The following is a 12890-nucleotide window of genomic DNA, read 5'->3' as shown; positions in this document are numbered from 1 at the left end:
GTCACCAACGGGCCCTCCACCACAGTCACTGATAAAAGGAAAGTCCATTAGCAAGTGAGATGAGGAGAAAACACAAAAGGACGTACATGCTCTGGGTTTTCTTAATAACAGCAAAATGTCATGGAAGACAAAGTGTTTATCTCCTCCTTGGGCTGCTGCCCAAACATCAGTTGATATGAAGAGAAAACAAAAACCTATCTATGTACCTCTGTGTGTGTGTGTGTGTGTGTACGTGCGTGCATGTTACGCAGGGTCCCACTTAAACAGATTACTACGCTACGGTCAAGAGTAAGTGATTTCATTCCTATTTTCCATTTAAAAAACCAACATTAGCATTTTTTTTTTCCAGTTTGGAGCTAATGACTCATGGGACAATACTTCATTCACTCGCAGCCACAGAAAGTCAGGACACCCCAAGCCAATTTTCCAGGAGAAAGAGCCAAGGCCCAGGGTCTCCACAGTTCCTGCAATGAAGCTGCTGGGGGAGCTGCCTTCCAGAGCCTCAGCGGGGGATGTGCTGTCACAATCCCAGTAACAAACACCTCCCTTCAAACTCTGCTTGAGACTCATTATTACTCATCAAGAAGCATGCTATGAAAAGCTCTCATTTTGGGCTCGCCAAAATGTCCTTTCAAAAATGCTCAAATAAGACTGGCTTTACTCCAGTCTTAACAGATTTTGAATTAGGATGACTCACTGTTGGGACTGTTACATGGTGCCCCAATTAGAGTCGAATAGTTAAAAAGATGCCTGGGACCCCTCCCTCCCAACGCTCAGGAATGGCTGCCTTTCTGTATCACAAATGGACGTCATACACTGGTTATAAGGAGAAGATGGTCTGTGCAAATTATCAGTATACTCCAACAATGATCAGCAGAGGAAAACTAGTAAAATATGATTCAACCAGCAACAGGCAGAATTTTAAGTCCCAGAGATACAAAAAACAAACACCCTTCATTCCACCTGCAGTTCAATTTAAACCTAGTTTTCTGAGTTCTGCAGTCCAAAAATGACAAACACACAATTAAAGAAGCCCTACGTGTCAAAAGAATGTATTCAGTGTCCCTATATCAGTGACAATTCTTAGTTAAAATAGGAATAAATGTTTAAGTGTATATGCTTTAAAAAAACAGATGCAATATTTTCATCTCACTGATTATAGTGCCGCTGGGACTTGTCAATTAAATCACAAGAAGATCACTTGGTAATTTGAGCACAATTTAAATAAGCACTAAGCTTAATTCTGACCATCAACAGCTTTTTCAGCAAAATTTCTCTCCAAAGCCTGATGTAACTTCAATTAAAAAAAAAAATGCTTTTGTGAAAGAATTTCCTAAGATTCAAAGTAAGAATTTTAAATTATTTAGCCACAGAAGAGATGTTCACACTGTTTTTTATTGCACAACAAACATGACTTTCCAACGACTATTAAAGGACTGCATCTAATATAGACAACAGGAAGATGTAGTAAGTGATACTCTATCCTTAGTGTGCTATGGACTGAGAATACATAACCACAAAATATAAACTATACAGAGCAAGGGTCCCAATTACAAGACTGCCGGGGCGACACAACGTGGTTGCATCACTGAGGCTAAGAGGAAGCAGACCAAAGAAGTAGACGTGTCGCCACTTTTCTGTAGTTCCCCTTATGTCACTTTGCTTTCCTGAAAGATCTGTGCTTGTGCCTGTTATAGCTAAGGGGAAAAAAATCCTCAGAAGATTTCCACTTTGATGAAATCAAGTGAAAAGCAAACACATATTCAGCGTCTGTTTTGCATCAGCAAGCCCTTGTAGGGACAGCACGCACAGCCCAGCAGCAAGAGGGCACGGCCAAGGTCCTTCCCTGGGGCTACACCTGCATGTGAGATCCATCCACGGAGCTCGGAACTGGGTCCCTGAGCATCTGAGCTTTACACCTCGACTTATTCTGTGTATCCTTTCGTGAGATGCGCCCTAAGGTATCAGAAAAACCCAAGAGGTTATTTTTTGGCTCTGGGAATGCTCAAAATTTTTCCAGATAAATTAATGCTTAATAAATTTCAGCTTATGAAAGGTTTTACAGGAATGCCCTACTTCCGATTCATGGGGAAAACTGTAATCGTGATATAATTGTTTTAATCAAGTTTTTTTTTAAAAAGATGGTAATTTGATCTGGATTTTGAAATAGGCTCCGCATATGTGTAGAAATAAAGGGGAAGGGGACTGAAATTATTACATTCACTTATAAGTCTGACAGTTTGCTGGTATGATGTATAAATAGGAAGGTTTGAGGGGCTTCTGGGTGGCTCAGTCGGTCAAGCATCTGACTCTCAATTTCAGCTCAGGTCATGACCTCAGGGTTGTGAGACTGAGCCCCACATGGGGTTCTCAGCAGGAGAGGGGTGAGTGTCTACTTGAGATTCCCTCTTTCCATCTACCCTCCCCTTCCCCTGCTCACATTCTAAATAAATAAATAAAATCTTTAAAAAAAAAAAAAAAAAAGGAAAGTTTGGATTTGGCTTCCTTGTGGCCCCATGGCTGGTCTGATCTAAGAGGAGGAAAGCACCAAGAAAGAGAGGAGCAACATAGCTACATGGCCCCTGGCATAAGCCAGTCTGTCTCATACCCAAGCTCCTGCAGCCCCTGACCTCTGAGAAGGGAAGGTGAAAGGGAATGGGGTTTTGAGTGGAGATTTTCTACCCCACCCCAGGACACCGTAGGCAGAGCAGCCCACTAGGAGCAGTGTCGACAACAATACAGCATACTGGACAGCTCTGGGGCCCACAGTCCAGGCCAAGCTCACAGGAAAGTAGAAGAGGTAGCTGTCTGTGTTGTATAATTTTAGGATCACCAGAAATTACCTCCCTTACCCTTCCTTCAGGACCCGTCAACAACGTAATACTCAACCGTTCCTCAGTGTTTCCCAACTAAATTGTCAAGTGGCCAAATTATCCCAATTAATTAAATAATACTGCCTACTTTTGCAAAAGCTTATTAAATATGTCCAGGCCTATTAAAAATCAGGTTTCAACTTCCACAAATAGTTGAGAGGTTTACTGGACATAAAACTCAAGACAAAATGATTTGGGGAAGACAGAGAAATCGCTCAGTAACATGAAACACAGCTGTAGGGGAAGGTGCGGGTTTGAAAAAGAACCCCAAAGGAAAAGCTTAACTTCATCCCTACTCCCACAATTCCATTCAGAAATGGTTCTGAGTCGTTTAGTCAGAAACTTAGAGTCTAGACAAGGACCCTGTGTTTCGCTCCACTGAAGGCACTTGGTGATGCAAAGGCTACTGACTCACAACCTGGAGGGACTGTCTGTGAAGATCTCCAACCACCCTAAGAGGAACATGCAATTTTGGATTCACCAAACTCTCAAAGGAGGGTAAGTATTGCTGAGCAACAGGGGAAGTATAAACAAAAGTTGCTCTTTTGATCTTAGACTAGCCATGCCACTTTTAAGACAGGGTTACCATGAATTTAGGTATCTTCAAAACTGCTTGGCATTCTGAGAATATCTCTTATTTCCCGACTAGGGACCATATGAATCCTCAGTGGGGAAAAGCTGACAGCCTTCCCTTTGAGATCAGGAACACGACAAGGATGTCTACTCTTCACCACTCTTGTTCAACATAGTACTAGAAGTCCTAGCAACAGCAATCAGACAACAAAGAGAAATAAAAGGTATTCAAATTGGCAAAGAAGTCAAACTCTCTCTCTTCGCAGATGACATGATACTTTATGTGGAAAACTCAAAAGACTCCACCCCCAAACTACTAGAACTTATACAGCAATCCAGTAATGTGGCAGGATACAAAATCAATGCACAGAAATCAGTTGCTTTCTTACACACGAACAATGAACTCTAAATTTATTTTCAATAGATTCATGTAAAGATTGTGAACCAGCACTGCCCGATTAGCGTTTGCGTCATCAGTGTAAAACAAGATGGCTGCCCCCCATAGCAACGTTCCCCTCACTGGAGTTATTGGGAGTTTTAAGAAAGCGAAGTTCCAGAAAATGCCCATCTGCCACTTAAATCAAACACCTGATGGACAGGAGTGGCGGAAAAGGCTAATGAAATGGCTCTGCAATGTTCATTTGGCAGCTACCCTTTTTCAGTATTTAAACTTTTATGTTCCATAACTTTTTATGGGATCTTCATATCACAATTTACACCAATTACTCCTCTATTACATTTAAAGTTTTAAGGAAAAGTTGGTTTTTTTACTTCCCTTATGATTACAAATTTTACTTTTCTATAATGTTTATTATTCCAGCAATCCTAGATCTTTTTGATATTGTTTTTAACCAAGAAGTACACATTTCTCAAGATGTAAAACAGCTCAAAGTTGGGTTTGTCACTCTTCTCTGAACGTGCACAGAACAAGAGAACAGAAATTGGGAAGAAATATACCTAACCATTAACAGCAGTTGTGTTTGGGTAGAGGGACAAGGAATGATTTCCTTTTTCTAATTTTTATCTTCTAGATTTTGTACTGAAGTTATAAACACTAAAGATCTGGCCATTTAAACATTTATGGGTACCTACCACCTCTACTTCATTGAGTTACCTAAATACAAACACTAATTAGTTTCCTAACTTTATAAAACAAAAATGTTCATCAAAATGCTTTTGCTTCTCAAGAAAGCTTACGTTAAGAACATTTACCACATTGGATGGGATAAAGACCATATTAGGCTCAGATATTGTTTGAATGTCAACATCTAAGAAAAAGCAGCAAGTTATCAAGTTATTTATCATTATTAAGACAGGATTGACTGTCTTGATTAAAACAAAATTTGTCTCAAATACATTCATAGAAGTTCAATTCAAAAATATAAGCCTAGCATTAGCCAATGGTATATAGGTGACTACCATCTATAATGAAGAAATATTTTCCCACTTACAATGAACACATGATTACTTTACAATTAAACTACAAGTAGAACCACAATTTTTAGATATGATATTCTTTTCCACTGTATAGGAATATATTAAAATTTTGCAGGAATATGGAAAACAGAGGCCATAGAAAAGAGGGTTCATGTGTTTTTGTCCACCACTCCTCCTTTATGCTAGGGCTATAAACAGGTCAAAAGAGTGGCTTCTATCTGTGATTCACACAATTCCCAAAACTAGGACATACAAGCAAATAAATATCCACATAAAATCAGAAAATCAAGTTCCAGATGTGACTCTCTAACACTGGAAGCCTATTCAGAACAACAACATGTTAAAAGTACAACCAGGAATTTCTTCAGACTTAATCATATTTTTCCTTCCCATTTAAAGGATCAGATTAACACATAAAGAATTCATCTTTTCAACAGCCTTTGGAAAAACAATAATCCTAAAACCTATCAGTCTGCAACATAAAATTCATTATCATCTACTAATGTCATTAGGAAATACTTCAGATAGAAGTATTCAAAATGTTCTAAAGACAATTCACTATACATGAGCCCCATTTCAGCAATGAGTGCTCAGATTATTTTTAAAATATTAAAACAGGGGCACCTGGGTGGCTCTGTCGGTTAAGCATCTGCCTTTGGCTCAGATCATGATCCTGGTCCTGGGATCCAGCTCTGCATGGGGAAATCCCTGCTCAGCGGGGCGTCTGCCTCTCCCTCTCCCCTTCCCTCTGTTCCTGCTCGCGCTCTCTCTCTCTCTCAGTTAAATCTCTTTAAAATTACTTATTTAAAATAAAATAAAATAAAATATTAAAACAGGTGTCCTTCTCCTCAAGGACAATCAGCAGCTGTAACAGCCCGGTATAGCAGAGCCCTGGGTCCAGGGAGGTCGAAGCCAGGCCCCGCCCCACGGGCGCCATGGGAACAAGGGTGAGGAAGGGACTTAACCTCACCATGTCTCAGGCTTCTCATCTCTAAAATCTGATGACAAAATGCCTCCTGTGTGTCATAAAGTTTAAGTGAGAAAAGTGTTCAGCACTATCAATAGAATTTGGTTGCCGTTATTCTATTATTTTTACATGTTTATTTTAATATCAAATCGTAGGGGAAAAACTATTCTAAAGGTAATGATTCTGACTATGTTTGTGTGCCCCGAGCTGCAGCTGTGAGCAAGGTGTGAATGCATTTTCGGAAGTGCCATCTGGAGGTTGGGCAACTTGTGTGTTCCCCTTTGGAAAAAACCCATGCCAAGACTGCATTCCTTTGATTCAACTTCTATCTCATTCTTAACGGTTGCTGAACATTTGTGATCTGCTGACTGTCCAGGATTTCCCAGTAAATCTGCTGTCCCTCCTGTCCTGAGGAACTCGCCTGAGTTATAGAAGGTCTTTTCTCCTTCCCTTTTCTCGCCAGTGTGTCCAGCCCTTTTAATGAAGAAAATATACCCTTCTTGTTTCTTCCTCGCTGGGTCAGTGAGAGTGTTCTTTTCCGGAGGGCGGAGTCATCTCTAGAACATACCTAATTAAAAACACAGGTTTAAACATCTTAAAGCATATTACCCGGGTGACAGAATTCATTGTTGCCTGAACAGAAGTAAGCCCTGCTTTCTGTAATCATCACTTCTGCCCAAAAGCTACTGCGTGTCTGACATACCAGACACGCATGCACCGTATGGCTATCTCTTATCTGGATAACGCCAGCCAAGTTTCAATGTTCTGATCTGTCCAGGGTGAGCTGTGGGGTTGGCAAAATGACCCGCATACCCCCCAGGCTGGAGCTCGTGCTCGCCACGGAAGCCAGCCACCCGGGAGCCGCTGTGGAAAACCCAGCAGGGCTCTGTGTAATACGGACAAAACCCCCTTCGCTCAGCCTTCCCACTCTTCATACCCTCATTGTCTCTCTTCAGGGATTCCACCCTCCTGATGGAAGGAAGTGAAACGGACAGTACGGCAGACACAGAGGTGAATATTTCTTAACTGTCTACGAGTCACTGGGTACCTAGAAGCGGCAGCAGAGAACTAGAGAGTCCTGGAGTAGGGCTGCCTCCCACCCTCCGTCCCTGCAGTGTCCAGCCCCGGGGACTCCCTGGGCAGTACTGGGCTAAGTCACAGGGCACCTGACAGGCGGTCCACTGGGAAAAGGGGAGCATCTGCAATCCTCCCTGAACGCCACACAGCCTTTCCCAGGAACTTACCAAAGCATGGAAAGAAGAAACCGACAAGATGCCCAGCCTGCCGAGGGCCAGCTTGGAGGGGCGGCTGGCGGCGGCCAGGAGGCTCTTGGGGTTTGGCAGCTCCCCGCCTTGTAGGCTGGCCAGATAGCAACGCATCCTAAACAGATCCATGTGAAACTTCTCCAGGTTCTGCTCCCACTGCTGGATCTGTTTAAAAACAAACAGGGGTGATTGAAATGAAAATGAGAAGGTTTCATGAGTCCAACTGAAAATACGGTCCCTTTCACAAACTTCAAGGAACAATTGTTTCAGCCGGTGCTGCGTGGTGGAAATGAACCTTCCCCGCTCACCCCCTCTCAAGCCCTCCTGCCCAGACAGCACCAGACTTCATCAGGATGGCCCAAAATAGAACAAAGCCGGTGGTCCCAATCCAAACCCAGGCCACACCACCATGACCTCTGGAGAACTCCAGCACGCTAAGCCGTGCCAACCGAAGGCAGGACACACAACTCTAAGTAGTTGTCTCACTTTGTTTAATTTCCCTACACACTGCCAGCCTCTGCTCTTACACCAGATTAACTAAACTGCACACAGACAGATGCTGGATGACCGACACGCTGTCTTTTACGTGAATGCTGCGCATTCTGAGTAAATGACTCAATAAGAAGCAAATGGACTTCAAAGGTAAAGGCAAATAGAGCTTCTACTCCAATTTTAAGTATATTAGAGAATAATCACCATCTCTACATCTGAATGAAATTAAAACGCATTTTCACACCAATGAAATGTCAGGGAGCTTTTTCTTCAAAATTGAAGTTATCAATTGGTAAAGAAAGATGGTCAAATTCTGAGCGCCACTTTCCCTCCTGCCAAGGATCAAAACACATTTACCTTTATTTAAAGAGAAACCAGAAGGTGAAAAAGGCTCTAGTAACTTGCCAACACAGGGATTCAGCAGCAGAGCAGAAAGCTGCCCTCTCAAGGGCCGTCAGAATTTCTCCACGTTCAGGAGAGGGTCTGCAGTGAAGGCTTGTCATAAGGGTACACGTGTCACTTCACCCGCACCAGCTGCATCGTTACTTTGGCCAGGGTTAGCCTCCAGACAGGTTCTAACTCTTCACAGCAAACCTTCTAGGTCAATCGTTAATTCCGGATAAATGATATTTTGAAGGGTCTCCAACATTTAACACTCTGGTCCCTTCAGTCTCTCCCCAAAGAAAAGCAACACAAACTCCGGCTACTCTCACACAGCCCCCACTCCAAGTCCTCTGGATCAAGTTCGTCAGAAGGTCACCATGTACCTTCTCTACATGGAAGAAATACAATGGCTACCAGATCTAAAATGATCTGTTGATTCATCAAGGTCTGTCAGCAAAGCTACCAAGTCCCAGATTCTCAAACTCCATAGCAAATTTAACCTTGTGTAAGCTTCTGTACATGCATGTTAGTGACGTGATAGCCAACTGGTGTCGGCCTTTCACGAATACTAGAAGGACCTGTTGGCTTTTCTCAATGAACATGCCCAATCCAGATATGTGAGGAATCTATCCAGTAAGTAGGACATCTAGGAAACCAGCTCCAGCAATTCTGGTTCATAGCCTTAGTGAGGACACAGCTCTGGACTAAGAAGCCAGTCCAAACTGTCTTCACATTAGAGAAGTCCAGATTCTAAAAGTAACAAATGGTTATTACACAACCATAAACTGACACCTACCAGAAGCTGTAAGCCACGGAAAAAACTATACCCCAGTTCTGCCTCTCAAATACCTTCTCTAGCTGATTTCCTGAAAAATCTACAATTAGAGACACCTTCTTTTCTCTTCTAATATGTACATGTTTCCAGATTGGGCAGTGTATTAAAGCGTATCCCTCCTTTCCCCCTTCATGTGAAAACATTTACAATATAATTTCTAGGGGCTGTGTTGGGGATGGAAGCATCAGAGGACAGAAAACCCATCAGGTGTTAGATAACATGAAGGAAAGAGCCCATGCCATCCATGGCAGAGTAAAAAGACAAAAAGCATGAAACAAAATCCGGGTCTATGCCAATCACGAGAGACCAAGGAAGATGATACACTTATATTTTCGGGGAATTCTGCAGTTTACAAAGCATTTGTAAAGGCATCACCTAATATATTTATGTGTCTACACATCAAAACATCACCGGAAAGTGATGACCATCCCCCGCCAACGATACACAGGCAGTCTTAAAATCTTGCCATTAACACTGTGATCATCTTCAGCATGGCTGGACATCTCCACCCAAAAGCTGGGACAAAATGCAGGTAAATCCATGAGAAGGAAACGGATTCAAATGCTCACGTCATTTGGAAGGAAGAAGAGCTTAGGGGACCCAGAGAGCCTAAAGCAGACCTTACAGAGATGAAGAAGTTCATTAACATATGTGATTATGTTTCAAGAGAACTGGGGTCTCAATCAACACTGTACATGGCAGAGGTCATTTTAAAATTAAATTTCATGAGAAACACAAACCAGAAGGGACTTTACGACTTCTCCATTTCAACAATGTTTCCTATGTTCATCCTGACCCAGCATTTGTGATGGTCAGTCCTATAGGCGTCAACGTGACTGGGCCACTGGGTGTCCAGAGTTGTAGTCAAACATTACTCTGGGTGTTTCTATGAGGGTGTTTTTGGATGAGAATAGCATTTAGATGGGTAGGCTGAGTAAAGCAGATGACCCTCCCCAGTGTAGGCAGGCCTCTTCAACCAGCTGAAGGCCTGAATACAGACCAGAAAGGCCGACACTTCTCCAAGGAAAAGAGAATTCCTCCTGCTTAGTGGCCTTCCATCTGGGATACTGGCTTTTTTTTTCTGACTTTGGACTTGGAACTGAAACATCAGCCCACCCTGGGCCCGGAGTCTACCAGTCTTGGAATGGGAAGGTTACCATTCTTTTTTTTTTTTTTTTAAAGATTTTATTTATTTATTTGACAGACAGAGATCACAAGTAGGCAGAGAGGCAGGCAGAGAGAGAGGGGGAAGCAGGCTCCCCACTGAGCAGAGAGCCCGATGCGGAACTGAGGGATCATGACCTGAGCCAAAGGCAGAGGCTTTAACCCACTGAGCCACCCAGGCGCCCCGAGGGTACCATTCTTGAGTCTTGCTGACACTGCAGCTCTCGGGACCTATGAGTCTCCACAGTCATGTGACTGTGTTTGTTATAATAAATCTCTTTATGCGTATTTTCTCATAGATCCCATTGGTTCTGTTTCTCTGGAGAATGCTGACAGACCCAGCCTTCACCTCCACAGATTTCTATAGCAGAGCCCGTCATCGTCAGCCACACAGCTGTTCTACATTTAAAGACGATTTCTCCCCTTTTGAAGGTCATGGTTCTTTTAGAGAAGATCCGCCATGAAGGGTGAATGAACATTTGTGGTTGGGTAAGAAACAACGAAGTATCCAATTTTTCTTTCGACAGACTCACTGAAGTTGAGAGACGGACCGTGGAGAACACCGGGTGAGAGTGTGGTGAAGACATGGATTCAGATGCTTGGGTTACTTGAAGGGAAGGGGGGAAGCAAAAAGGCAGATTCACAAGCTCAGACAGAGTCGGGACATTGAGAAAGTCTGTGACCATACACAGTGAGCTTGTGGGCAACAGCATTACCACATCTTTGTTTCTCAGCAGAGGAAACGGAGCCCCCAGAGTGGGAATGATTCGCCCTCCCAGAGTAGCAAAGGCCCCAAGCAGACCCTGAGGGGAGCAGCATGGGGGAATCAGCCTCTATCAAGCACTCACAATGCAGCCCCTGAATCGCAGGCCCCCTCGCTCATAAAGCAGGTGACTGTGCACTTCTGAGACCTACCGCAGCAACTCTCACGCACATTTTCATCTAACTGCCACCTTTATTTCTCCCCACAAATCCCCAGGTGTTCAACAGGGAAGGATGTAAGACTATCTACCCTCTCACTTGGGTGCTCTATTCCTACTGAACATTTTGTGTTTCAGCCTTCTACAACCTTGATGTGCAAAGCTCAGCCCAAGTTTTAAGCAATTTTTTTTTATTTCATTTGAGAGACGGAGTGTGTGTGCGCAAGCATGAGCAGGGAGTGGGGTGGACAGAGAGGGAGAAGCAGGCTCCTCACTGAGCAGGGAGCCCAATGCCAGACTCAATCCCAGGACCCCAAGATCACGACCTGAGCTGAAGGCAGACGCTTAACCAACTGAGCCATCCAGGCGCCCCCAAATTTTAAGCATTAACAACAACAACAAAAAAAGATAAACATATTTTATAATTATCAAAATTATGAGATAAAGTAGGAGATAAAGATGCATTTTTATAAATATAATGGGAGAAACAGAAGACAGCTTTGTAGCTATTACAACTTTACGTTGGGAAATTTCCATCACCATCATCACTAACACAGTAACATTATCTGACATCATGTTAATCAGGGAATTTCTGGAGATTTTTTTCGATGATCAAACACTAAAATGCCTAAAATCAATCTCCTTAAACCAAGACTGTTTTTCCCCTTTTTTTCCTAAATTCCTTAAATACTGATCATTGTCCCTAGACATTTCTTTATTTTCTAAGATAAATATCAGGACACAAAAATAAACATTCAACTTCTATGTAGACTGAGCTTTCATTTCTTCTAACACCTTGCACAAAACAAAGATGACGCGAAGAGAACTCACTCTAAGGAACTGACTTCCGCTGCAAAAGAAAAAAAGTACTAAGAACAAAATTAAGGAGGAAAACTCCCACTCTTAAGCTCTGTCACAAACACAGTGCAAAAGTTTCCCCTCTATTGCTAATATGGCTATAGTCATCTAATGAGGTCAGAGAGGCTATGGTACACTGTAGACGTGGGGAGCGGGGAGGAGGAAGCCTAATGCTAAAAATAACAGATGAATAAGTGATACATAAAAACGATGACAAGCACGTTCCTTCCACACCCAAAACCCCTAGAAAAATATTTTCTATCATTTAGTCATTTGGTCATAGTATTTGGTCATTTGTCCCTTCCAAGATCTGTCCCAAAAGATCATCAGTTTTTCCTTTTTGGCAAATAGGATGAAAACCTCCCATGCAGTATTTCCCAAGCACTGCAACCTACCCTTCTCAGAAGAATCCATCTAGTGACACAGATTACACTGAAGTTAACACGTGGTTAGAACAACCAACTAAGATTTAGAGAATGTGTTTTGTTTTTTCCTCTGAGATAAATTTACATACCATAAAATTCACTCCATTTTAAAATAAATACACTTCCCATCAAATCGAACCCAAAAATCCAGGTTACGAAAATCATTTAAAAAACGAATTTTGGGGGGGCATCTGGGTGGCGCAGTCTGTTAAGCATGTGACTCTTGGTTTTGGCACAAGTCGTGATCTCAGGGTCATGAGATCGAGCCCCATGTCGGACTCCCGGCTCAGTGTGGAGTCTGTTTAAGATCCTCTCCCTCTCCCTCTGCTCCTCCCAACCGTGCTCTATCTCGCTCTAAAATAAATAAATAAATCTTAAATTTTTAAAAAGCTAATTCTGGGGCACCTGGCTGGCTCAGTCAGTAGGGCATGTGACTCTTGATTTCAGGGTTGTGAGTTTGAGCCCCATGTTAGATGTAGAGATTACTTAAAAATAAATATACATGTACATATTTATACACACACACATATAACAAAAATAAAAACTAATTTCAATTTTATGCAAAACCATTCATCACATGACTAATCAGCAAGAAAAACACAATCTGATTCGTTACTGAGGCAATACAGCCCAGTGGTTAGGAATGCACGTTTGTGGTCAAATCCTAGCTCCCCCACTTGTCAGCTCTGTGACATTA

At 42.5% G+C, this 12890-nt stretch overlaps 1 protein-coding gene across 2 annotated transcripts in view; it reads right to left on the bottom strand.

Annotated features, from left to right (window-relative positions):
• TIAM2 (TIAM Rac1 associated GEF 2) overlaps positions 1–12890 on the bottom strand; it is a 110999-nt gene that overhangs the window by 76784 nt on the left and 21325 nt on the right. For both annotated transcript variants that reach the window (XM_032836408.1, XM_032836409.1), the window contains exons 7-8: positions 7095–7280; positions 6272–6418 (exon numbers count right to left, since the gene is read on the bottom strand). In XM_032836408.1, the coding sequence (XP_032692299.1) occupies positions 6272–6418; positions 7095–7280 (333 nt within the window). The remainder of the gene's footprint in view (positions 1–6271; positions 6419–7094; positions 7281–12890) is intronic.

The sequence above is a fragment of the Lontra canadensis genome, unplaced genomic scaffold, assembly GCF_010015895.1.
Source record: "Lontra canadensis isolate GAN:19392208 unplaced genomic scaffold, GSC_riverotter_1.0 scaffold92, whole genome shotgun sequence".
NCBI classification, from domain to species: Eukaryota; Metazoa; Chordata; class Mammalia; order Carnivora; family Mustelidae; genus Lontra; species Lontra canadensis.
This window is presented reverse-complemented; position numbering and strand designations above follow the sequence as displayed.